Source organism: Zalophus californianus, chromosome 10, assembly GCF_009762305.2.
Source record: "Zalophus californianus isolate mZalCal1 chromosome 10, mZalCal1.pri.v2, whole genome shotgun sequence".
Classification (NCBI taxonomy): Eukaryota; Metazoa; Chordata; class Mammalia; order Carnivora; family Otariidae; genus Zalophus; species Zalophus californianus.
Window position 1 is genome coordinate 5,458,826 of NC_045604.1, and position 24,412 is coordinate 5,483,237.

A 24,412-nucleotide genomic window follows, 5' to 3' on the forward strand; every position below is an offset into this window, starting at 1 on the left:
ATGTGAAAAATAAACGTTTATTACAAAAATGAGTTTTGACATTTCAAAATGAAAACAGACAAGGTGTTTTCCAACTCAAAGGGGCTGTGGTAAATTCCAAGGCTGGTAATAAATGCCTCCTACTCACATGTGACTGAGAGAGTGAGGAACCATTCACCTCAGACTTGAACAATGAATCACCTCTGCTTCCTTGTGGTGTTTTCTCTACGTCCCTCCCACCCCATCTCCCAAGTAGGATACAAAGCTGAAACATACTTTTTTTAAAATCTCATTCTTACTGAACCGTTTCATAATCTCTACTTTTATTGTTTCATTATTTCCATCTGGAATATTTGTTTTTTTATTGGTGCATGACCCTTAACTGATGGTTTGGTTGGCTTTGTTTTTCCTTTTGGATTCTTGATAAAACAATTCTGTTAGGGATTTCCAGATAAGGGAATAAAACATGGCAAAGTGGGGCTCAGCATCCTCCACAGAAAGAAATAAGCAAAATCAGCCCTAGAAAACCCCTTATTTGCCCTCTTACTAGTTAATAAATACACTGGGGGACTGTGGTAGATGGGGAAACAGAAACCTAGGGGCAAAAAAGGGTCCAGAGAGACAGGGGAAAGCAATGAAAGGCAGGCCCACCTTGCTTACTGCTGCTCACTCCCATGCAGACGGCTTCACAGCCTGGTCTCAAACTGTCTTTTCCTTAGACAGCACGCCCCTCTACCCCTACCCCACTTAAATAAAGTAGTAATTACTACTTTCAACTACTACTGAAGGAGTTCTCTAAAGGGTTTGAGGAACCCTCCTGCCTCAGGCTCCAGAGCACTTTGCCCACAACCTCAGAGAAGTCCTATTAATGCATCTGTTTTGGCAGAGGTGGGAGGGTGGGCACTTTCTCCTCTCACTTGGTGGATCAGACCAAGCAGAACCCCAGAGCACAGCCTCAGCTTCGGTGGGGGGGAGGGGGTTGGCACTCCTCCAGAAGGCTCTCCTCCTGCCACGAGAGGGCTCTATAGAATGAGGGTCCAATGCTCCGGCGCTCCACCTTGAGACAGGAACCAGGAAGGGGTGGGACAGGGAGCCAGGACCAACCCAGGTTGCACGGAAATGGGGCCTCAGGCAGCTTCTTGTTTGTACAAAGGAGCCCAGGAACCTCATTTGCCCCACTTCCCACAACAAGAAGCTTTGACAAACCAAGTTTTTATTTCCAGCAACATCCAGCTACACACAAACACACACCAACAAAATCTCACTGAAGAGCTAAGAAGCCCTCCAACACACACCGGTTTCAGTGGAGCTCACACACACACACACACACACACACACACACACACACACACACACACACACGCTCGGCAAAGAGCTAAGACTACTACACACATTCCCACAGCCCTGCAGACGTCTCAACAGCGTCCATCCAGTTGCTCCAGCCAAGGGTGATGGCTACCAGCTCCAGCTTCCTTTTCTTTAGATCAGTGGTTTTAAAAACTCTTCTGCTCCATGTCCCATGAAAGCTCACTATGCTCTCCATAACCAAAGCTCCTGGGTTTTCCTAGACACAGCTGGTGTCGGTCTTCTTGTGTTTAGGACGGTGTAAGAGGATCCCAGTGGCACTTCCCATGGGAAGACAGAACTAAGTGGGCTGCAGAGGCAGGAGAGACTCGGTGTTGTCACCAAACAACCTTTTCAGCTGCTTGGTGTCCAGTCCCCACTCTGAAACAGCCAATACCTCCTTAGCCTGGGAGGAAAGGGCCGAGGGATAAGCTCAAGATCGCTACTAGCGGGCCACGACACACAGGGGGCATGATGCCCACCACTGTTGTCGCCTACTTGGAAGGAAGTCAACGGGCGTCAATCAGGACTCCCGCCTGATCCCTCATAGGGGTGGGGAAGGAAAGCTTTAAACAAGTCCCCGGCCACTCAGCAGTGGGGGGAAAGGAGGGGAGGGATGCAGGATGAAGGGGTACACAGCCGATGTTGTAAAAAACAAAACAAAAAAAAAAAACACATCCTAACTAAAATCAAAGTGGGGACCCCTGTGGGGGCTAGAAGACACATAAGGCATCCTGTGGGAGTACAGACATCACGGGCCAGAGTCTGGCAGCGCCGGCGTAAGGCAAGCACAGAGGACAGGGTATGAGCCGGACCTGGGTCACACCAGGAATGACGAGGTCTGCCTGAAATCCCCCTGGGGAAATAAAAATGCCCAAGTCAACTCTATCTTCTTCTTTAGCTGATCATCTCCCATACCTGTAGACACAGGCTAGAAGCCCCCTCCTCGTCCCGGGGTAGCGCACTCACTTCACTGCGAGCAGTGGGCTGGCTGTAAATCACCTTCTTGCTCGAGGTCCTGCAGACAAGTCAGAAGACAGAGATGCTCAGTCCCCTGGTGCTCTCCTCAGCCCCTGCCTGCCAACTCTAGAGGTGGGACTGAGAGCTTTACAGAAGCACAGAGTTCTCAGCAGGGGCGTGTGGGTGGAGGGAGATAGGACAAACGCAAGGCCACAAGGAACAGGGAGAGGTAGAAACCCGGATGTCCGCCCAACCAGGGCTGCCTCCACCTCCAGCCCCTTCCCCTGGGCCCATCTCAGCTTCAAACCACAGGCATCCATGTTTTCAGGCCCAGAGATCCCCAGGACAGCGCCTCACTCACCCTTTCTTTGTTCCTAAAAGAGAAGAAACGGGACCGTGACTGTGAGTAGGGCAGAAGAGAGCTGGGCACAGAAGGGCGGGGGGACAGCATGCAGCAGGTAGGTGGCGCTCACCCGGGAGATAACCCCGCACATGTGGGCTCACTATCAGGTCAGTACTCACATGGCACCCAAGAACCATGACCTGAAAGGGGGACGATAAAAAGGAGAGCCTTTGAGGGCCAATACTCACTGTCAAAGTAGCCTCGTCTATGGGCGAACCAGATGCCCAAAATCAAGAATCCAAGGAGAATGAGTGTGACGAGCACAGCTGCCACGATGCCCCCCACATTCAACTCCGCTAGGAGACACAAACGAGAGGTCAGTGCCCTGAAGGCTCACTCACACCGCTGACACTGCCACCAAAGCCAGGATGCAAAGCAGACCCCAATCCCCACCCCAGGCCTGAGCTCGAGCCCCTGCTCCACACACCCTTGCTCACCAGCTTCCATGTGCACAGCATCTGACTTCATGGGGGCCCCATACCCATTCTGTGCCTGACAAGTGTATTCTCCAGTATCCGAGGCTGACACGGGATCGAAGACCTGGAGGGAAGAAAACAGTTGGCTTCCTGCCTGAAAAAGCCAAGTACTTATTCTTGGTTTTTTGTTTTGTTTTGTTTGTTTTTTAAGTAAGTTCTACGCCCAACATGGAGCTTGAACTCAGAACCCCGAGACCAAGGGTCGCACGCTCCACCGACTGAGTCAGCCAGGCGCCCCCCTATTTTTGTTTTTTAATTGCACTAGAGTTGACATATGATATTACGTTACTCTCAGGTGTACAACACAGTGATTCAACAGTTCTATATATTATGCAATGCTCATCCTGGTAAGTGTCCAAGTACCCATCTTTTGTCTCCTGACCCTGATGCCAAGTTCACCTTGTTGCTGTTCTTCTTCCCCACCTTGAAGGGTTCTATAACTGTGCCCCCCACACCTTTCCTTGCTACCCCATCCCTACCAGCTCCCCTGTCTTGTGATTCAGGCTATAGGAAGAGTTGCTGAAGGCACGGTTGCTCTTGGGTTCTGTAGGCATCAGGACCCCGTCCTTGAACCAGTAGAATTCAGAAGGGGGAGAGCCGTCTTTCTCAGAGCAGGTCAGCACTGCCCGACTCCCAATGGTGGCAGAGGAGGGGATGTTGACCGTAGGCTTGGATGGAGGCACTGTGAAGGGACAGAAGGGGCTGAGCACAAGGTCAGAGAGCGCTGCCTAGAGGCTAAGTTGCGGACAGTGCCATCCATCAGCTCTAGCCTCTATCCTTCACCATGCCCTCAGCTTCCCCCTACCCAGGGCCGCATCCCCTCTCTGCCGGCACCGTGACTCTGAATCCCCCCACCCGTGAGTGTTCTCACCGTCAGTGAGCTCCAAAGCTTGGCAGAGCCTGTGAGGGTTTAGGGAAGCAAGGAATGCCAAGACCACACAGAAAAAGTACAGCACATACCAAGCACAATGAGCTTGACGGTGACCTCCCCATAGGTGTTGCCGCCTTCCTCAGAGACCATACACGTATACATCCCCGTGTCTTTCCGGGTCACAGAGTGGAAAGTGATGCCACTATGTGAGAAGGTAACTCGGTCCTCATAGGAAGCTACCAGGAGAGAAGGAGGAGGGGCTGAATGAGCTGGGGCCTAAGAGAAGCTGGGGATGGTGGCAGGAGAGGCCACGGGAAGTCCACGGGACCGGAGCCCCCGGCTGCACCTCTCCCCTGGAATCCAGGCGCAGCAATCCCTCCACGACCGAGGCCATCAGGAAGGCAGGGAGCAACTCACCCGTGATCTTGTTGTTATAGCAAACAAGGCTGGTGATGTCACCTTGGGCAAACTTCCACTCCACACGGGGAGACGAGAAGCTGGAGTAGGAGCAGGACAACTTGGCAGCTGCAGACAGGACAGAAAGAAACCGGGGGAAGGTGCAGCAGCAAACGGGAAAGGGGACGTGGCCCCCAACCGCAGTCTGTGCTGGACGCTCTCCAAGTCCCCGGGGGCCCTGCACCTGCTCCTGCCAGCCCCAGACACCCCCCCACCCCACCCCCACAGCTGCCCGGCACTCACGTTTGTTCTCAGCAACTCGGACTTCAGGTTCCGAAGTGTATACTGAACCCTTGCCCCACGCCAGGGAGCCTGAGGAGGACAGAGGCGGACCCATCAGGAGGGGACAGAAGAGCATTCCCGCTGATGGAGCACCTGAGGCTGGGCTCCTCCCACACCTTCTTCAAGGTGAAGAGATTCAGGAGATCCAAGGTCCTCCTGGGTCTCAGACCCCCTCACCAATATCTTAAATATTTTCTTTAAATGCTTTTTGCCACAATTGCAGGCCAATACTTCCATTATCAACGGAAATAAAATATTTCTTTCAAATGTAATTTCTTTCCCTTTTTATGTTTCCCTCTGCAACTCCCAATAATCTTTTTTTAATTTTTAATTTTTTTAAAGATTTTATTTATTGATTGATTTGAGAGAGAGAGAGACCAAGCACAAGCAGGGATAGCTGCAGAGAAAGAGGGAGAAGCAGGCTCCCCACTGAGCAAGGAACCCGATGTGGGACTCGATCCCAGGACCCTGAGATCATGACCTGAGCCAAAGGTAGACACTTCACCTACTGAGCCGCCCAGGTGCCCCTGCAACTCCCAATAATCTAATTAGACTCCTACTAGTCCAAGAACAGCTTCCCAAATGACATTTCATGGTTCAGAGAAAGCTTCTCAACAAATAATTAATTGCAACCACTTGTCAGACACTCCTGGCAGGAAGCCAGCAAAGCTGGAGGCCAGGAGGCAGGGAGGGAGGGAGGGAGGCAGGGAGGCAGGAGGGAGGCAGGGGAGGAGCAATTATGAGGATAATAACAACACTCGACATTTGTAGGGCATTTTGTGTTTTTTAAAGTGTTTTCACATACATTAGGTCGTTTGATCCTTGAAACAAGCACGACAGATCAGCAGGACAAGTGTCATTACCCCAGTTTTCCATGAGGAACCAAGCCAATGAGAGGGAAAGAACCGTGCCTACGATCACACAGCTGGGTCTGAGAGGGAGCCCGGGCTCTAGCCAGAACTGCGCTAGATCCTCTCCCGAAACTCTCCCCCTGCCCAGTGGAAAAGGAAAGGAAGAGGTGGTGGGTACTGGGGGTGAAGAGCTGGGTGAGGGAAGGCAGGGCTAACTGACTGAGGGCAGCGCTGGGTGGGCAGGAGGATCCAGCATTCGACAGTAGGCACCAGTGACGGGACTCTGGGAGACCCAGACTCCGCTGCAAACCTGCACGTGCACAGTCACCCCCATTCGTGTTTTCCACGCTCAAATTCACCAAGTGTGCTTTCTTTACCCTTCTAAGAGTCCCGTCTTCCTTAGATTAATGCAAGCACATTTTTGCTTTATGTAATTACTCACAGAACTGAATATGGTCTTGAGGCTCCCTTTTCTCATCTGAAACATGAAAGGTTTGAGCTTGATGTTCTCTAAAGTCCTTGAGAGTTTTTGTTTTTGTGTTGGCATTAGTATTTAAAGAGTACTTTTATACTGGGGCACCTGGTAGCTCAGTTGGTTAAGCATCTGCCTTTGGCTCAGGTCACGATCCCAGGGTCCTGGGATTGAGCCTCACCCGCGTCGGGTTCCCTGCTCAGCAAGGAATCTACTCCCTCTGCCTGCTTGTGCGCTCTCTCTAACAAATAAATAAATAAAATCTTTAAAAATAAATAAATACAATTTTAAAAGTACTTTTACACATTTATCTCAATTTGACACAACACTGTAAATTAGTCCAGATAAATATTCTCTCTCCCATTTTACATATGAGAAAATTAAGTGTCTAGCCCATGTTTTCATAGCTATGAAATGGCAGAGCTCAGATTAGCACACAGCCTCCCCTTACACCCTCTTTTTTCCCTTTTCTATCTTATTTTTTAAAGACTTATTTTTATTTTTTATTTATGAGAGAAAGAGTGAGAGCCGGGGGAAGGAGCAGACAGGAATGGACAAGCAAACTCCAAGCTGAGCTGGGAGCCTGATGTGGGGGTTCGATCTCACGACCCTGAGGTCATGACCCGAGCTGAAACCAAGAGTCTAATGCTTAACCGCCTGAGCCACCTAGGTGCCCCCTTTCCCCTTTTTATACCATACTTTTATAAGCCATGCTGTTTCTCAGAAAAACCATGATTCAATGGGGGAAAGACTATGTAATAAATGTCGTTCTTTTATTTATTTATTTTTAAAGATTTTATTTATTTATTTGAGAGAGAGAGAGAGAGAGAGAAACAGCATGAGAGGGGAGAGGGGAGAGGGTCAGAGGGAGAAGCAGGCTCCTCGCTGAGCCAGGAGCCTGATGCGGGACTCGATCCCAGGACTCCGGGCTCATGACCTGAGCCGAAGGCAGTCGCTTAACCAACTGAGCCACCCAGGCGCCCCTAAATGTCGTTCTTTTAAAAGTCAGGTCCAGGGGCACCTGGGTGGCTCAGATGGTTGGGCGTCTGCCTTCGGCTCAGGTCATGATCCCGGGGTCCTGGGATCGAGTCCCGCATCGGGATCCCTGCTCCTTGGGAGCCTGCTTCTCCCTCTGCTTCTCTCTCTCTCTCCCTCTGCCTCTCATGAATAAATAAAATAAAATCTTTAAAAAATAAAAAATAAAAAATAAATAAAAGTCAGGTCCATTTTACCTGTGAATTATTTCTACTACATTGTATCTGTATATCTGGCATTACATTTTAATGTCAAATTTATAACCAAACGTAATAACCGATAAGAAATTAAATCAAATAGCCCTCACTTAGTTGAAAACTGAGCACTTGGACATCTCTTACTCAGCTGTTATGGGGAATGAAATGAAAGCTGATAATGAAATGCTTTGATTTTTGCCCCAGTCGGCTTTCTCTGCTTTGATGAGGGGAACTCGGTTTTTTTAAGATCCTCAAATTTTACAACTTGCTACCTGTGATGTGCAGTGTGATGCTCAAGCCTGACCTCCCTGCAGGAATGAAGGACTTGTTTTCCAGCTGCTGGGACTTCTGCCAGATGAAGGCCCTAAGCTATCAGCCCTTTTGAGGACAGGCAGAGGGGCATGCCTTCCACATGGGGCAGGGGCAGCTGGTATCTACTGCCTCACCAATGAATGAGAGGAGGAAGGCAGCTCCAGGGAGCCCCAGCTCTACTGCCCGAATGCCCCAACCCCCAACTTGGGACAACACAGAAAGGCTATTCCTGCCCCAAAGCTCCCCTGGGGCACAGGCTGAGGCTACAATGCAACTCAACTTCCCCCTCCATCCCACCCTACTCTTTTTTCCCTTCCCCAGGTGTGGACCCCAAGAGCACTCCCTAATAAATGTCTCGGTACGATAATTGACACCTCAGAGTCAGCTTCCTTAGAATCCAACCTATGACACGACCCAAATAAAGAATAGCTTCTAATTAAACTAAATACTATTGTCTGAAATAAAGGGCCACCAAAAAAGAAATCACAGCATATGAATTTGGGGATTGTTTCTGCATCACTTCTTTTGCTCAAGTTCTTTTGAGACCTCTCAGACCTTCAGATCTAGAACATTCAAGAATAGGGGCACCCAGCTGGCTCAGTCAGTAAAGCATGCAACTCTTGATCTCAGGGTTTAAAGTTCGAGCCCCATGTTGGGTGTAGAGATTACTTAAAAAAATAGATATGTATATACATACACACACATATATATTTTTTTAATTAAAATTAAATCTTCAGGGTGTGCCTGCATGGCTCAGTTGGTTAAGCATCTAACTCTTGATTTTGGCTCAGGTCATCATCTCAGGGTCATGGGATTGAGTTCTGCATTAGGGCTCTGCACTCAGTGGGGAGTCTGCTGGAGATTCTCTCTCCCCCTCTCCCTGCCCCTCCCCTGCTCACACTGTCTGTCTCTCTCCCCCTCTTAAACAAATAAATAAATCTTTAAAAAGAAGAATTTAAAAAATAAAAAATAAATAGAACATTCAGGAATCACATCACATACACACACAAACGTCCTGGGCTACAGCCATCCTCCCCGGCTCCTCAGAAGTCCTGACCTCTGTTGCCTAGTCCAGCCTTCTCCCGTTTAAAACACAGGGTCTAGCCCCCAGTGCCATCCCAGCCCAGGATCTCGGCTGACCACCTGTGGCCTGATGGCCAATACTCAAGCTCTACTGTGCTCGCGAGTCCCTGCACGTGTCGAGCCCGGCCTCACAAGCACGCCCTCCTTGACACCTCACCATCACGGCCCACATTCCCCGTCCCTCCTGAACAAGCCTCTGGAACCAAGCTGCCTGACTCAAATCCCAGCTCTGGTACCTCCTAGGCTGAGTGACCTGGGCAAGCTACCTTAGCCACTCTGAACCTCGGTTCACCTATCTGTCAAATGGGGATAATAACAGTTTCTACATCAAAGGCCTGGGGTTGAGAGTCAAACAAGCTAATACAAATAAAGTGCCTATAACAGGAAGCACCAAATAACTATTATATCTTCTCCTATTATTATAATTATCATCATCTGCCCATAGGTCCTTCTGTACACACTCATTTTTCTGACTTCAAAATTTTCTTCAATAAGACATATATAAATAAATATAAACTCTGCCTGAAAAATGCTTATATCCCAGCCCACCAAACCACCTGTCCTCTCTCATGGTATCTGCCTTGGAAAGGCTACCTCTTTTCTAGAACTTTCATAGATAGAGAAGCAGAGTGGAGGGCTTTCCCTCACTGCACCCTATCTCCCTCAGGACACCCACAGACTCCCTGCCCATTGTCCTCAACTATTTTGTATTTCCCTTGCCTCATCATGCCCCACCCCTTTGCCCTGAAGCTTGGACCTATACTTGGCTCACTGTACACATACACAGATGTCCCGCTAATGCATGTGGTAAACCAAAATAGAAGGAAAATTCATCCTTTTCACGGTGACATTTGATTTACTCTAAGTTCACAGTAAGAAAAGCCACAAAGTCAAAGGCATCAAGAGATTTTTGGCCCTTTCATGTACAGAAAGCCTGCCTTCAATCTTGTACTCCATAGGACTCCTCAGTGTTTTCAGCCCAACACACTCATTCAGTAGATCTTTGGCTCTCACCTTGGAATTAAAATTGCTTTTACCAACATCACCAGATAGTGCATCTCTCAATTCTAAGATGCCCTGATTATATGATATACATCGATTTAATAATAGCTGCTTGGGGGGACATCATATTAAATGTATACCTAGGCTTTAAGTTGCAACCCAATTTACAAAACACTGAAGTAGTCTTAGAATTAAGGATATCCACAATTTGATTTTTCAGTTCCCTTCAGTGGCCTCTTTAAGACGCCAGGCCCTGCAGACGGTTCCCTTCCTCAGAAGTCACTCTGGGAGCACCTGGGCAGCTCAGTCGGCTGAGCACCCGACTCTTGACCTTAGTTCAGATCATGATCTCAGGGTTGTGAGATGGAGCCCCGCATCAGGCTCTGTGCTCTGTGTGTAGTCTTCTTGAGATTCTCTCTCTCCCTCTCCCCCTCCCCCTCCCCCTGCTTGCTCGCTCTCTCTCAAAGTAAATAAATAAATAAAATGTTTAAAAAAAAAAAAAAAAAAAGAAGAAGTCACTCCGCCCTTAGGTTTCTGTGTGCCACCCCTGGGGACCATTCTCCTTTTTGAACCTTGCTTCCTCTGTCAATCCCTTAATACGAGTGATCCCCAGCATTTCATCTCAGGCCTTCTTTCCTTTCCACATTCTCTCTGGGAAATCTCAAACACAGCCCGAAATTCATCTGCACCCACCGAGGGCCAGCTCCAGTCCCTGCCTCCCACCAGAGCTGCAGATGCCTATGGCTGAGCCTCCTTGTGTCCTCTCCACCAGGACTCCACACACCCCCTCCTGCTCCCGTCTCCAGGTTGGTGGTACCACCATGTACTTGCTCACTCAAACCAGAAGGCTTCCCACAGTCATCACCTCTCCCTCACTCCTGTCAATCAAACAGCAAGCGTTACACGTCACTTCCCAAATGTTCCTCCAATTTTGGCCACCACTTTTTAGTACCATCATCATCGGCAGAATTGCAACTAGTCACTCAATTACACTTGTTTTCTCTGTCTTGTTTAATCTTGACCCACGCAAATCCATCCTCCATCCCACTGCCGGAGGAAGAGCTAATATTTATTGAGTGCTTACCATGTGCCAGGCACTGCTACAAGCATACTACATGGACCGTCATTTATCCCTACAAGACCCTTAGGAGTTGGGTAATACTGTTATTATCATCTTTATTTTTTTTTTTTAAAGATTGATTTATTTGAGAGAGCGAGAGAGAATCTCAAGCAGACTCTCCGCTGAGTGTGGAGCCCAATTTGGGGATTGATCCTAAGACCCTGAGATCACGACTTGAGCCAAAACCAAGAGTCAGCCGATTAACCAACTGAGCCACCCAGGAGCCCCTATAATCTCTATTTTCTACACAGGGAAACTGAGGCCCAGAGCAGCTAAAGCGGTGGTGCAGATTCAAACCAAGGCAGCTTGATACCATACAGCCTTCCTAAAAATGCACATCTAACACTTGCTTCTAGTTTTCAAGGATTCCACGTTGCCTCTCAGATAAAATCCAAATTCTTCACCCAGACAACCCTCTGATAAGCCTTTCTACTCTTGCAGTTTATCCTCTAGCAGTACAGACTCCTTAAAACTCCCAGCAAAGAGCAGTTTCACAACCTCTACTTTGCTCCTGCTATTCCAGCTCTGTGGAGCACCCTTTCCCCTCTTTCTTCATCTGGTCAGCAGCTATGCATCCACATTATTTTCCAAGAAATGACCCACCCACCCCCAATCCTACCAGAGCCGGCTTCAGACCTCTTTCCTAGGCTTTAACTACCCCATGCAAAACAGGGGCAAAGCACTGCCCACATTACAATGACATCATCTGTGCACGGGTATGTCTCCCCTACCAGACAGTAAACCCCCAGGGAGCAGGGACCATGTGTTATTTATTATTCTGAGTACTCAGCACTTTAGCATAATGCCTGGTACGAGTTGACATTGAACAACATAGAGTCTTAACAAATTAGGTCATAGCAGACCATTCACTACAACATCTACTTGTTTAAAGTTTATCTACAAAGATAAGCCCATTTTTCAAACTGGCACACGGGGCCCGCCCAGATGAAGAAAAACCAAACTTGATCCATAGTTAAATCTTTTTAAAATTTTAATAAACTGTTCTATTTTCAGGGGGCGGGGGAAAGATGACTATTCCATTGATGTTTTTCTTTTGTTAAAGATTTTATTTATATTATATTTATTTATGTGTGTGTTGTGGGGGGAAGCAGACTCCCCACTGAGCAGGGAGCCCCAGTTCAGGGCTTGATCCCAGGACCCCAACTGAGCCACCCAGGTGCCCCTCCATTAATCTTTTCCCCAAACTTAGCTTCAGAACTTAAAAATTAAGTGGTTTTTTTCTAAGATTTATTTTTAAGTAATCTCCACACCCAATGTGGAGATCAAGAGTCATACACTCCACCGACTGAGCCCTCCAGGTGCCCCCAAAATTAAGTGTTTTTTAAATTTCATAGTTTTGAAACAGAATGAAACTTCTCTGCACATGGGCAATTTCCAACAGTCATTTTGCAATAGGGATTGATTTCTGCCCCTGGGGCTGCAGCATGTCTGCAGGTGTCTGCACACACAAAGGTAGAGGCTGCTTTTCTGCATCCCCGGAGGTGTGCACAGACAAACGTGGAAGCGCCCAGAGGTTTTTGATGCAAGCTCTACAACAGCAGCAGAGGGGCGCCCGGGGGGCTCAGTCAGTCAAGTGTCTGCCTTCGGCTCTGGTCATGATCCCAGGGTCCTGGGATCCAGCCCTGCGTCAGGCTCCAGCCCTGCATCGGGCTCGGTTTCCCTGCTCAGCCAGGAGCCTGCTTCCCCCTCTCCCTCTGCCCTTCCCCTATTTGTGCTCTCTAATAAATAAATAAGTTCTTAAAAAAAAAAAAAAAAAGCATCCAACTCGTGATTTCGGCTCAGGTGCTGATCTCACAACCTGGGAGATCAAGCCCTGAGGCAGGCTCTGCCCTCAGCGGGGAGTCCGCTTGGATTCTCTCCCTCTGCCCCTCCCCCCACTCATGCATGCTCGTGCTCACTCTCTCAAATAAACAAATCTTTTTTAAAAAAATAATAAAAAATAAAATAAAACAGCAGCAGATGGGCGCCTGGTGGCTCAGGTGGTTAAGCGACTGCCTTCGGCTCAGGTCATGGTCCTGGAGTCCCAGGATCAAGTCCCGCTTCGGGCTCCCTGCTCAGCAGGGAGTCGGCTTCTCCCTCTGACCCTCCCCCCTCTCATGTGCTCTCTCTCTCTCAAACAAATAAAATCTTAAAAAAAAAAAAAAAACAGCAGCAGAAAGTGGGGGAAAGATGTGAATCCATCTAAAACACCCCCACTCTCTTCATGACCACAAGAACAACCAAGAGACTCCAAGTAGGCCCAGGTCAGCTTAGGAGGAGACTGATCAAAGCATTGCCCTTTTTGCAGGGGTAATCTTCAAAATGGTTTATACTTGTTATGGACTGAATTGTGTTCCCCCTAAACCCCAGTACCTCAAAATGTGACTGTATTTGGAGACATGGCCTTCCACAAGGTAATGATGTTAAAATAAGGCCCTTAGGACATGCCCTAATCCAGTCTGACTGGTGTCCTTTATACAGAGAGACACCAACTGTGCTCCTGCAGAAAGGACAAGCCCAACAGTGTGGCTTCACAGGAGACCGACCCCCCATCAGCACTGTGCTCTTGAACTTCCAGCCTGCAGAACTGTGAGAAAAGAAATCACTGTTGGGGCGCCTGGGTGGCTCAGTCGGTTAAGCATCTGACTTCAGCTCAGGTCATGATCCCGGGGTCCTGGGATTGAGCTCCGCATCCAGCTCGAGCTCAGTAGAGTCTGTTTCTCCCTCTTCCTCTGCCCCTCTCCCAGCTCATACCCTCTCTCTCTCATAAATAAATCAAATCTTTAAAAAAATTTTTTTTCATTAAAAATCTTTGCAAATTAAAAAGAAAATAAATTACTTTTGTTTAAGCCCCAGTCTGTGACATTTTGTGATGGCGGCCCAGGTGGATGAACACACAGGTCGGAGTGGAACTTCAGCAGTGGGCGTTCTGGCTGAATCCCCAATGACTACAGCCTGACTTAGGTAATTATGATGACATTTCCACATAGTGAAAGAATCAACATTCTGCACAGCAAAGGAAACCATCATCAAAATGAAAAGGCAACCCACTGAATGGGAGAAAACTATCTTGCAAATCGCATATCTAATTCTAATATCTAATAAATCAATCTAAGGATTAATATCCAAAAAATTGAGAACATATAAAGAACTCACAAATTAACAGCAAAAAAACCCAAACAATGCAATTAAAAATCTCTGGGCAGAGATCTGAATAGATGTTTTTCCAAAGACATAGATACAGCCAGCAGGCACATGAAAAGATGCTCAACATCATTCGTCATCAGGGAAATGCAAATCAAAACCACAATGAAATGTCGCTTCCCGTTATTATCAAAAAGACAAGAAGTAACAAGTGTTGGTAAGGACGTAGAGTAAAGGGAGTATCTGTGCACTGCTGGAAGGAACGCAAACTGGTACAGCCACCATGGAAAATAGTATGGGGGTTCCTTAAGAAAGTAAAAACAGAACTACCATATGATCCAGCAATTCTACTACTGGGTGTCTATCTGAAGAAAATAAAACCACTACTTCAAAAAGATACACGCACCCCTATGTTGACTGCAGTATTATTTACAATTGCCAAGATAGGGAAACAATCTAGGTGTCCATCAATGAATGAATGGATAAAGAATATGTGGTACATATAGGGGCGCCTGGGTGGCTCAGTCGTTAAGCGTCTGCCTTCGGCTCAGGTCATGCAGGGTCCTGGGATCGAGTCCCGCATCGGGCTCCCTGCTCCGTGGGAAGCCTGCTTCTCCCTCTCCCACTCCCCCTGCTGTGTTCCTTCTGTGTCTCTCTCTCAAATAAATAAAATCTTAAAAAAAAATACATATGGCCACCCCAAAGGTCAAAGTAGATCAATTTGTACTAGCACAGAAATATATCCAAAAATATAAAAACAGTATGTAGAATGATCCTATTTTTTAATAATAAAAATAATCTGAGTATATGCATAACAAAATCTCTAACAGACTCCATGCACACAACTGTGCCTATTATCTGAGACCATAGGCAGCCTTTCTTTTCTATCTTCTATATTTGTATAAAGAGCAAGCATGTATTAAGTGTTTTTTTTTTAAAGATTTTATTTATTTATTCATGAGAGACAGAGAGAGAGAGAGAGAGAGGCAGAGGGAGAAGCAGGCTCCCAAGGAGCAGGGAGCCCGATGCGGGACTCGATCCCAGGACCCTGGGATCATGACCTGAGCCGAAGGCAGACGCTTAACCATCTGAGCCACCCAGGCGCCCTTAAGTGTTTTAATTTAGAGAAGAAGGAGGGGGGAAAGGGAATGAAAAAGGGGAAAAAGAAAATCAGATCACAAGGAAGGAAGAATAAAACAAAGCCAGGAAGGAGAGGCAAAAACATTGATTAAGCTTTAAAGGTGGGGGAAAAAAAAAAAACTTTAAAGGTGAAACGAGGTACCAGGTAAGTAAGAAATATGAGATTAGGGGTGCCTGGGTGGCTCAGTCAGTTAAGCACCTGACTCCTGATTTTGGCTCAGGTCATGATCTCAGGGTCCTGAGATGGAGCCCCACATCCGGCTCCCTGCTCAGCATCGAGTCTGCTTGAGATTCTTTTTCCCTCTTCCTCTGCCCCTCCCCCCACTTGTGCTCTAAATAGACAGACTAATTAAACAAATCTTAAAAAAAAAAGAAAGAAAGAAATATGAGATTACTATACCATCAAGATCCTGGAGAGTACAGGTGAGTCTGATAAAATTCAAGGAGAGAAAAAGGGTGACAGCACACATACCTGGAAATAATTGTAGTTGACAACAGTAGGTAGGCGGAGTGGCACAAGGGGGTGGGAGTGGAAGAGGAGGTGAGCTGGGTAAAGAGAAGGGGAGGTGGTGACGTAGCCACTAATACCTAAACCAATCCCGACATGCTTGCGTACATGTCAGAAGAGTTGGTGGTGTAGAAATCTGTAAGACTGAGCATATAATTCTTGAAAATCACTATGTATCTGAATAATAAAACAACTGTGGCAAATTGTATTTTCCAAAATAGACATATGGAGCTATGTGTTTATCTCATCCCCCATGCTTTCCTTACACTGGGACTGAAGTAGAGTCTAGGTTTCCTCCTCTTGAATGTGGGCAAGTGTCATGGCAGAAATGGCACAGTGAGCCCTCCCATCAAGGTTGGTGCCCTATGCATTGTCTCCCTATTTTTTTTTTAAGGTTTTATTTATGTATTTGAGAGAGAGAGAGACAGAGAGAGAGCGCATGAATGGTGGGGAGGGGCAGAGGGAGAGGGAAAAGCAGACTCCTCACTGAGTGGGGAGCCCAATGTGGGACTCGATCCCAGGACCCTGAGATCACGACCCGAGCCCAAGGCAGATGCTCAACCAACTGATCCACCTGCACCCGCACCGTCTCCTTAGATTCCAATCACAAAAATGCTTGAGACAGTACTACTGTTATAATCCCATCTCACCTGGGATGAGAACGCTGAGCTTAGAATAGTTGCCCAAAATCACACAGCTATAAACAGCAAAGTGGGAAGGGAATCCTTTTTTTTTTTTTTTTTAAAGTAATCTCTACACCCAATGTGGGATCAAACTCACAACCTGGAGATCAAGAGTCTCACTCTACCGACTGAGCCAGCCAGGTACCCCATGGTGGGAAGGGAATCTTAACCCAAGTCTGCCTAATTTTGAGGTTCCAAAAGTATGATGCTACAGAGCGTCTCCATCAGACAAGCAAGGAAAGCCCACTCAACCTTCAAGATCCTGTCCAAATCCCCCTTGATCCACTATGACTTTCCCCAGTCAACATTAATCTCTCCCCAACTTCTAGGAATGTAGTCTAAGAAAATAATCAAAGGTTAAGCTTAAAGATGTATGTACAGGGACAATTTCATATTATTTAGCATAGCAAAGAAAAAGAAAACCTAAAAGTCCAACAAAAAGTGAACAGTTAATTATAATATAGCCACGCAGTAGAATACTATAGAATGGAGGTTGTTTAAAACACATTTTGCTTGGGTGCCTGGGTGGCTCAGTTGGTTAAGCGACTGCCTTCGGCTCAGGTCATGATCCCGGAGTCCCGGGATCGAGTCCCACATCGGGCTCCCTGCTCGGCAGGGAGTCTGCTCCTCCCTCTGACCCTCTTCCCTCTCGTGCTCTCTATCTCTCATTCTCTCTCTCTCAAATAAATAAATAAAATCTTAAAAAAATAAATAAATAAAAAAATAAAACACATTTTGCTTAAAAATACATATACATAATATATATATAAAGTATATATACATATATATATCATTATTCATAGAGGAAAGACTGCAATTAAACACAAGTACTGTTTATTTCTTAATAATAGAATTACATGTGATTTTTATTTTCTCTGTATTTCTGTTTTCCCATTTTTCTGCACTGAGCATATACTATTTAATAAAAGTTTATCTTTTTAAAAACTTTATCTCTTTCCTTGTATGCTCCCAAAACATTTTGTACTTTGATGACAGCGCCTGGCACACTCTGCTGTTTGCTGCTTAGTCAGTATATGTCTGTAGTTCGTTGGGAGGAGAATCCAAGTTGTTTGTATCTCCCCAGCTCCTAGCACTGTATTTGCCCAGAAGAGTGTTCCATGCCCCCCACTGAAGCACACCGTGATGATAAGGTGGTCACAGAGGGCGAAGGTGTCTAGACTTAACAGAACCCACCAGCAACCTATCCTTGTACATGCAGATCAAACCCACCACAGAAAAGCTTCCTTCTACTGCTTTATTAAGAAACCTTTGTTTCCTCTATACATCCTGTTAATTATTAGAATGTTCCTTAAGTTGCTTTTGTACCCTGAGTTTGTTTGAATTCCATTTTTTTTTTTAAAGGGAAGGAAAAGGAGGGAAACCAGCCAGCCAGCCAGACTCTCTGGTTTTCTCTAAGAATTCACCCAAACTTCCCCTCTAGGCATATGAGCTTCATAGGCCCCTCCAGCTGTATGGGAGCTACAGCTGTGGAATGAGGAGGAAAGCCAGGGCCTCTGGCTCCGAAAGGCTACTCAGTTTACCTTAAGGTGGGCTAACTGTTTCCAATACCCCTGGCTCCCCTCAGGAGCAAGTGTGATTCACTGCTTTTTCCCTTATCTCTAGCACAGTGCTCAGAACACTGGAGACACCAACATTTCCTGGATTAACAAATGAACTTGACAAAGCAATACCATTAGAACCTGGACCTAGGGCTTCTACCCCCGGTTTGCCCTTTCCTCCCCACCAGTCACCCTGTAAAGACTCAACTGACTCCTGGAGGTGAGGGTAGGACGGATAAGGAATGCGTGGGCAGGAGCAATGCTCTGTGAGCCCAACAACAGGCTGGGCTGAGACTAAGCCGCCCTTCCTGGCTGCGCTTTGAGTGACGTCAGTGGCTGGAATGGCCCTCAGGATGGCAGAAGGTGGGATCAGCAGTGTGGGACAGGAGAGCTTTCACTCCACGGCTCCCTCCTGCCCTCTCTGCAGAATTTCCAGTTCTACCTGCTCCGCTCCTCCCGCTCCCCACCCATCTCCCCAGTACAAGGGAAGGTTGTGCCCCGCCCACCCAGGGCTCACTCCAAGGGCCTGGCATCAAGCCTCCTGTCAGCCAGCTGCTTCCTCCTGTCCTACCCCCAACATTGCAAAACTAATGCCACAGCCGGACTTTAGACAGAAACCCTGCTTATCAGGGCGTCCCAGACAGATGAACTCTGAGTTTTCAATGCCTGGAAAAGCTCAGTATGCATCCACTCACGTGGCTTCCCACAACCCACTCCCCACAACACTGCACCCTCTTTCACAATTACATCTGACAAGTGGTCATCCAGATCTTTCCTGAACCTCTGAAAAGGAAGCAAGTCTGAGTTTAGAGGTCCCCAAGGTCTCTCTCCTCAATACTAACATGTGAAAAATAAGCTCCATTATTTCCCACTCAATCATGCAAAATGGGTATAGTTTTTCAATCTATCTTTGAGCGAAGGTGTCAGCCCTTTCAGTGTCCACAGAATAGGTGGCCTTTGATCCGGTGACTTGGGGGAGGGGGGTGGGGGGTGGACAGTGGTGGGATCTTGAAGACCAAGACCATTGGGCGCCTGGGTGGCTCGGTTGGTTAAGCGACTGCCTTCAGCTCAGGTCATGATCCTGGAGTCCCGGGATCGAGTCCCGCATCGGGCTCCCGGCTCATCAGGAAGCCTGCTTCTCCCTCCGACCCTCTCCCCTCTCAAGCTGTTTCTCTCTCTCTCTCTCTCTCTCTCTCTCTCTCTCTCTTAAATAAATAAATAAAATCTTTAAAAAAAAAAAAAAAAAAGACCAAGACCACAACACCCATAATGCCAATATGAAAAGATCTCCGGGGTATCCAAAGTGAAAAAAAGAACGTGACTGATGGAGTACATGTCTGTGGTGTATATCAACGTATTAACCTGTTCTAAGTATAAATAAAACTTTATTTTTTTTAATTACAAGAGCTCTACCCCAAACCAAAACTAGCCTGGAGACCCCAGGCATGCCTAGGTCACAAAGAAACTAGAAACATCGTGAAGTCAAAGTGTCCTGGAGCCAGGAGGTACAGATGGAGGCGGGCACTGGAATCCCACTACCGGGCATTTCCCAGTTCCTAGTTCCACCTGGCTGCCTGGCAGTCGTCAGCCGCTAGGTTTCAGGGCTAGGTTTCAGGTTTCGAGGGAACAATTCTTTCCTGGGAGTAAATTCAACCAGTGGTAGAGCGAGGGGAAAGGAGAATTGACTCACCAATGTGCAGTTTGAGGTAAAGCGAGCAAAGCTGAACAGCAAAGGTGGAAGGGCTTGAGTCAGAAACATCGGAAGAGAAGACAAGCACTCAGACTGACCCACACACGGGGCAGCAGCTCCTGTCTTCTGGAGTATCAGGTGGGGATCCCCCACTCAAGTGGGATGGGAGAAAAGAACCAGGGTTCCAACCCAGGCTCCCCCTTCTTCCCCGTGGTTACACCCAAAGTCCTCCTATTCACACAAGACGCTGCTATAAGCAGAAATGCCTCTCCCTGCCTGGGAGATTGCTGGAAACCTTTCTAAGTGCAGGCTCCCCGGGAAGAGGGAGACCGTGCTTTTGGTCACTGGTTGTGCTTTTCCCAAGCCCAGTTCCCTCAGTGTTTGGGCTGCAATCCCTGCCCCAGCAGCTCAGGCTTTCCTCTCCACAAGGCTTCCCAGGGCTGGCGTTGGGCCTCTGCTTGAACTTGATCATATCCTGCCTTTTGTTCTTCCTCCCTGATGGCAGAGCCCACAAGGAGCAACAGCCGTGGTGGGAGAAGAGACAACACAAGGGCACCCACATATGCTCCAGACACCCCAGGGCCAGAGGACAGACCAGACACCCAAGAAAAAGCCCTTACCTTTTTACCTTTGCCATTTGGGATCTAGGAGGAGGAAACCTTGCTTCCTTTGACCAACTCTCCTGGGGCAGCATTCTTTCCTCCTCACAAAATCCAAAGGGGTTAACAGCTGCCCAATGATAGTCATCCCTTCATGGACATGTAATGTAGTTATTATCCTGGTCAACCCGCAGGACAAGCATTATTACTCCTGTCCACAGATGGAAAGACTGGGCACTAGCCTAAGATCACAAATATGGCAGAGAGCCAAACTAGAAACCAGGTGAGGTCATCTGATTCCTATTTCCATCCTCATTTTACTAATTAAATTCCTCCCCCCAGGTCTAGCCGGATTTAAATGTGATATGGTCAGTTCCCCCATCCCCTGGGCATGTCACTTCCCAGCACCCACTGTCCTGTCAAGCTAATGCAACCTCACCTCAGGCTCCATGTGAATCCCTGAACAGACTAGAGGACACCCCCAAGCTCAGAATGGGGCTATCCCAACTCTTTCAGTGCCAGTATGGGCTACTGGGGGATGTCACAATGTAAAAAATGAGAGAAGAAGGAAGAGGAGAAGGAAGAAGGATGCCAGCTTCAGGAAGCTTGTAAGCCCGACACACATGGTCACAGATAGCATCACTGATGAGAAACTTCGGGGGGGGGGGGGCGGCGGTGGGAAAGCACTGTTCAGCACGAGGTTCTGTACCAGTAGGAGCACCACAAAGAACCAAAGGAAGACCATGAGTGTCATGAGCAGTTCTAAAATACAGGCAGAAGTAAGAAAGGTGGAGAATAGGAGAAACATGGAAACTGAATCAAAGAGGAAAGTGGAGGCATAGAATGAAAGGGACAAGTTAGAGAAGGTAAGAGAGTGGACCCGGGGGCGTTATGCCAAACTGATGTTTGAAATCATGGTTCCTGTGCCACGGGGTGCTTGAGATGCTGGACCCAGCAGTGGAAAAAGGAGAAGGGGCTCAGGAAACTTTGGTTCCATACCCACATGGAATGTCAATCTGGAAAAGTCATTTCCCCTCTTTGGACTTGTTTCCGTATCTGTACAATAGGGATAGGGTTAGACTTGCCTCTGGTCCAGTTTACCCCAAGGGCTTATGTTTTTGTGATAAGGGACAAAGGAGCTGTCAATCCACCCGTCTAAGGGCAGGGAATCCATTTCCACCCTTCAAAACAGCAAAATGAACTGCCTTATAACCACCGATGCTGACTGTAACTGTTCATTTCTTTTACACTTCCTAAAGCATGGACCTCGAGGGAAAAACAAAGGTTCCTACAGATCACGTACTGACACAAGAATCCACAGAAGCACACTTACAGGCACTCATGAACCTGACAGATATACGTCCAGCTGGGGACACAGGGTGCCTAACTGGGTGACCCAAACCATACACTCTGTCCGCCCAAACCTATCTATAGACAGAGGCATGGCCCAGCAAGTGAGCCTCATTGTTCCACAGGAAAGGGAGTTTACAAAGGAAACAAAAACTCCCAGAAGCGGTCGGGGGAGGGCAGAGTCCTGGCTGTGAGAAGGATCCAGCCAACCAACAGACAGGTCCTCCCCCTGGGAATAGTCACTCAGTCAACATTTATTAAGGACTCTCGAGGTAGCTACCCCAGAAAGGAACTTTAAGTGCTGTGCTCTGAGAAAGGTGAGATCTCAAATTTATTTCCTTTCAGACTTTGCACCCAGACACTTTAGCCAGAGCAACCACCGCAACCCAAAGATCCGGGGGAGCTAAGGAGCCCCCTTCAGCAACAGCCAGGGAAAGAGATGTCCACCCCACCTGACCTCCATTAGATTTTCCGAGGGCCCTTCAGGAACAGGGCATTCAGGGGACAGAGGAGTCAGGGGTGCGAGGCTCAGGCTTCTCTCGGGTAGTGCGCGGAATTCGTGTGCGTGTTGGAGGGCATGATGGCCCTTCCCAGGTGCGTGCGGAGGGGTACGTCTGGGTGGATGTGTGCAGGGCCCTCGACAGTAAGTGAGGCTGGGAAAAGTGGGGCTACCCCAACCCTCGTTTTCGGCTACGTGCGGAAGCCGCGGCTCCCTCCCGGTGGGTGTAAGGGGACCTGTGTGGGGGAGGGGAGCCAGCCACCGCCAGGGTAGGGAGGAGGGGAAACAGGGGAGGGCTGGGGTGGAAAGGGGGACCAGGAGGGTGAGGCTGGCAGGTTTCTCAACTCCTCCCCTCCCGCGGGCGAGAGGCGTGGGGAGCACCTCCCTCCAACCGCTGACCCGACGCACCGATTCCTCCCGAAACTCCGGGAACTTACACAGGATGACCGATGTGAAGAGAAGCAACAGTTTCCTCCCTGTTCTCATCTCCGTCCCCATGACGATCAGGGTACCGATACGACACGGCGACTAGAGCCCCGCGGGGTGAGACAGCTTCACCCGCAGCCGCTCGGGGACTAAACTGCAGCCACCAGGTTGAGCTCCGCCCGGCTCCGCCCCCCCCCACGACGATTGGCCTGCGCCCCGCCCCTGCGCGTTCCGATTGGTGGAGGGAGCCGCCGCTCCCTTGAGTGACTCACCGTCGCCAGGTGCGACCTCGCCCACTCCTCCCCACTTGGACCGATTGGCGCCTTTCCAAGCCCGAGCCGCCTCCGATTGGCCCAGGAGACTGTCGCGTAAGGAGACCGGGCCTCACCTTCTGCAGGTGAGGACACCCTGATTGGGCGGCGTTCCTGAAGTAGGGACTTTCTGACTGGCTGGGTCCTGAGTGAGAGCTGGGGGTGGAGGGGAATACCTCGAAGGAGGAGGGAGGCCAAGTTGTCGTACTGCGGGGCCGCGGAGAGCAGCCTGGTTGCGTTTTCTGTGGTTTGTGTGTTTGTTTGGATGTAAACTGCTGGCGGCTACGGAAACCTTGGCCAGTGAAAACCACACATTCATGTGCGAGGGTGCGGGGAGAGGACCGGGAGAGAAGTGGAATGATACCTGGAGACGAGCCTCGAACCATGAACCTCTGTCGGCCCCACTGGCAGCATTAAGCTTTGAGGGGGACTATGCAGAGAGAAGGGAGGGGAAGGAGAGGGGAAGGGAGCCCTCAACCCAAAAGTGGGAAAAGCAGGATTGCATTCTCTCAAGAACTTTCAACACCCAATATGTACACCAAACACACCCAGGTAATACAAACTGACCTACAGACAGATGTTCTGTAAATATCACTGTGAGTGATTGCATTTGTCCTTTACACATGTTCGATGAATCAGCGGAGCCCTGCCTTTCAAAATTGTTTCTCTTCTCTCTGTGCCTGATAGTTGGGTGCTAAGCCCCTCTTGCCATAGACTATGTTACTACTCGAACTTTCTGTTAATATTTATATTATTGTGTCGCTTTTAATTGAAACTCAACACTTTCACTATTTCTAGCTTTTATTTTACAATGACTTAATTTTAACTGATCTTGCCTGTTGGAAAACTTCCTGAACATTATTTCATTGCAAGTAAGAAGCCCACACCTTTATGCAAAACGGTAGTATTCTTCGACCTTTTGCATCTCGCACCTTTGCTCCCAGTCCTTGGTCCACTTCCAGTTGCACTCAATTTAAAGCAATGGTTATCAAGCACCTAGTGGGTGTTGTAGGGAAGGAAATACAGATAAATATAAATCACAGTCTCTGACTTCAAATGGCTTACTATCTACTCCCAAGACTGATACGGGAAACAAGACAATATGTTACCAAAAGAAACCTCGTGTTACTAAATCGAAACAAATATTTGGGTGCCTGCCATGTGCAAAATTCTGTTCTTTACCCTCAAAGGAATGTAACGCCTTGAAGAGAGAGGCAGATACAAGGGAATGGAAGAGCCAGGGGAAGGAACCAATCACGGGGCGGGGGGCGGGGGAGGGGGCGGGCTGTGAGTGTCAGAAAACTTCAAGATGGGGGAATTTGAGCAGGTTAGAGGAACTCCAATACTGATAGGGAGTCTTTAGGAGGAAGAGTCATCTTAGAGGTTATTTGGGTCATCCTCTTGCCCTGCATAGGAAGGTCCATACAACCAGAGTTTAAACAGCCTCTGCTTAAACTCTTCTGAAAATTCTCAAGGCAGACCATTCTGCTTTTTGTAGGACTTTTTTTTTATTAAGGTTTTATCTATTTAATAGAGAGAGAGAGAGAGAGAGAGAAAGAGAGAGAGAGCACGAGAGGGGGGAGGGTCAGAGGGAGAAGCAGACTCCCCCTCCCCAGCAGGGACCTCCCATGTGGGGCCTGATCCCAGGACTCCAGGATCA

At 48.2% G+C, this 24,412-nt stretch overlaps 1 protein-coding gene and 1 long non-coding RNA gene across 6 annotated transcripts in view; one reads left to right on the plus strand and one right to left on the minus strand.

The window, feature by feature from the left end:
• On the minus strand, positions 1-22,755 carry F11R (F11 receptor). Of its 3 annotated transcripts, XM_027611457.2 has the most exons (11): positions 22,453-22,755; positions 4,733-4,801; positions 4,451-4,558; positions 4,123-4,269; positions 3,642-3,844; positions 3,124-3,226; positions 2,875-2,982; positions 2,645-2,657; positions 2,293-2,341; positions 2,139-2,179; positions 1-1,633 (listed from the first exon to the last, which is right to left on the minus strand). In XM_027611457.2, the coding sequence occupies exons 1-10, from the start codon at positions 22,511-22,513 to the stop codon at positions 2,144-2,146; spliced, it is 897 nt and encodes a 298-aa protein (XP_027467258.1). In that variant the 5' UTR covers positions 22,514-22,755; the 3' UTR covers positions 1-1,633; positions 2,139-2,143. The 3 variants fall into 3 exon arrangements, with proteins under 3 accessions (XP_027467258.1, XP_027467257.1, XP_035578158.1); XM_027611456.2 differs by lacking the exon at positions 2,139-2,179 and having other exon boundaries at positions 2,242-2,341; XM_035722265.1 differs by having other exon boundaries at positions 1-2,179; positions 22,453-22,535.
• Positions 22,702-24,412, plus strand: part of LOC118356032 — a 14,140-nt gene continuing 12,429 nt past the window's right edge. For 2 of the 3 annotated variants that reach the window (XR_004819366.1, XR_004819368.1), the window contains exon 1: positions 22,702-22,838. This is a non-coding gene — a long non-coding RNA (uncharacterized LOC118356032). The remainder of the gene's footprint in view (positions 22,839-24,412) is intronic. The other variant, XR_004819367.1, reaches the window with a different exon arrangement.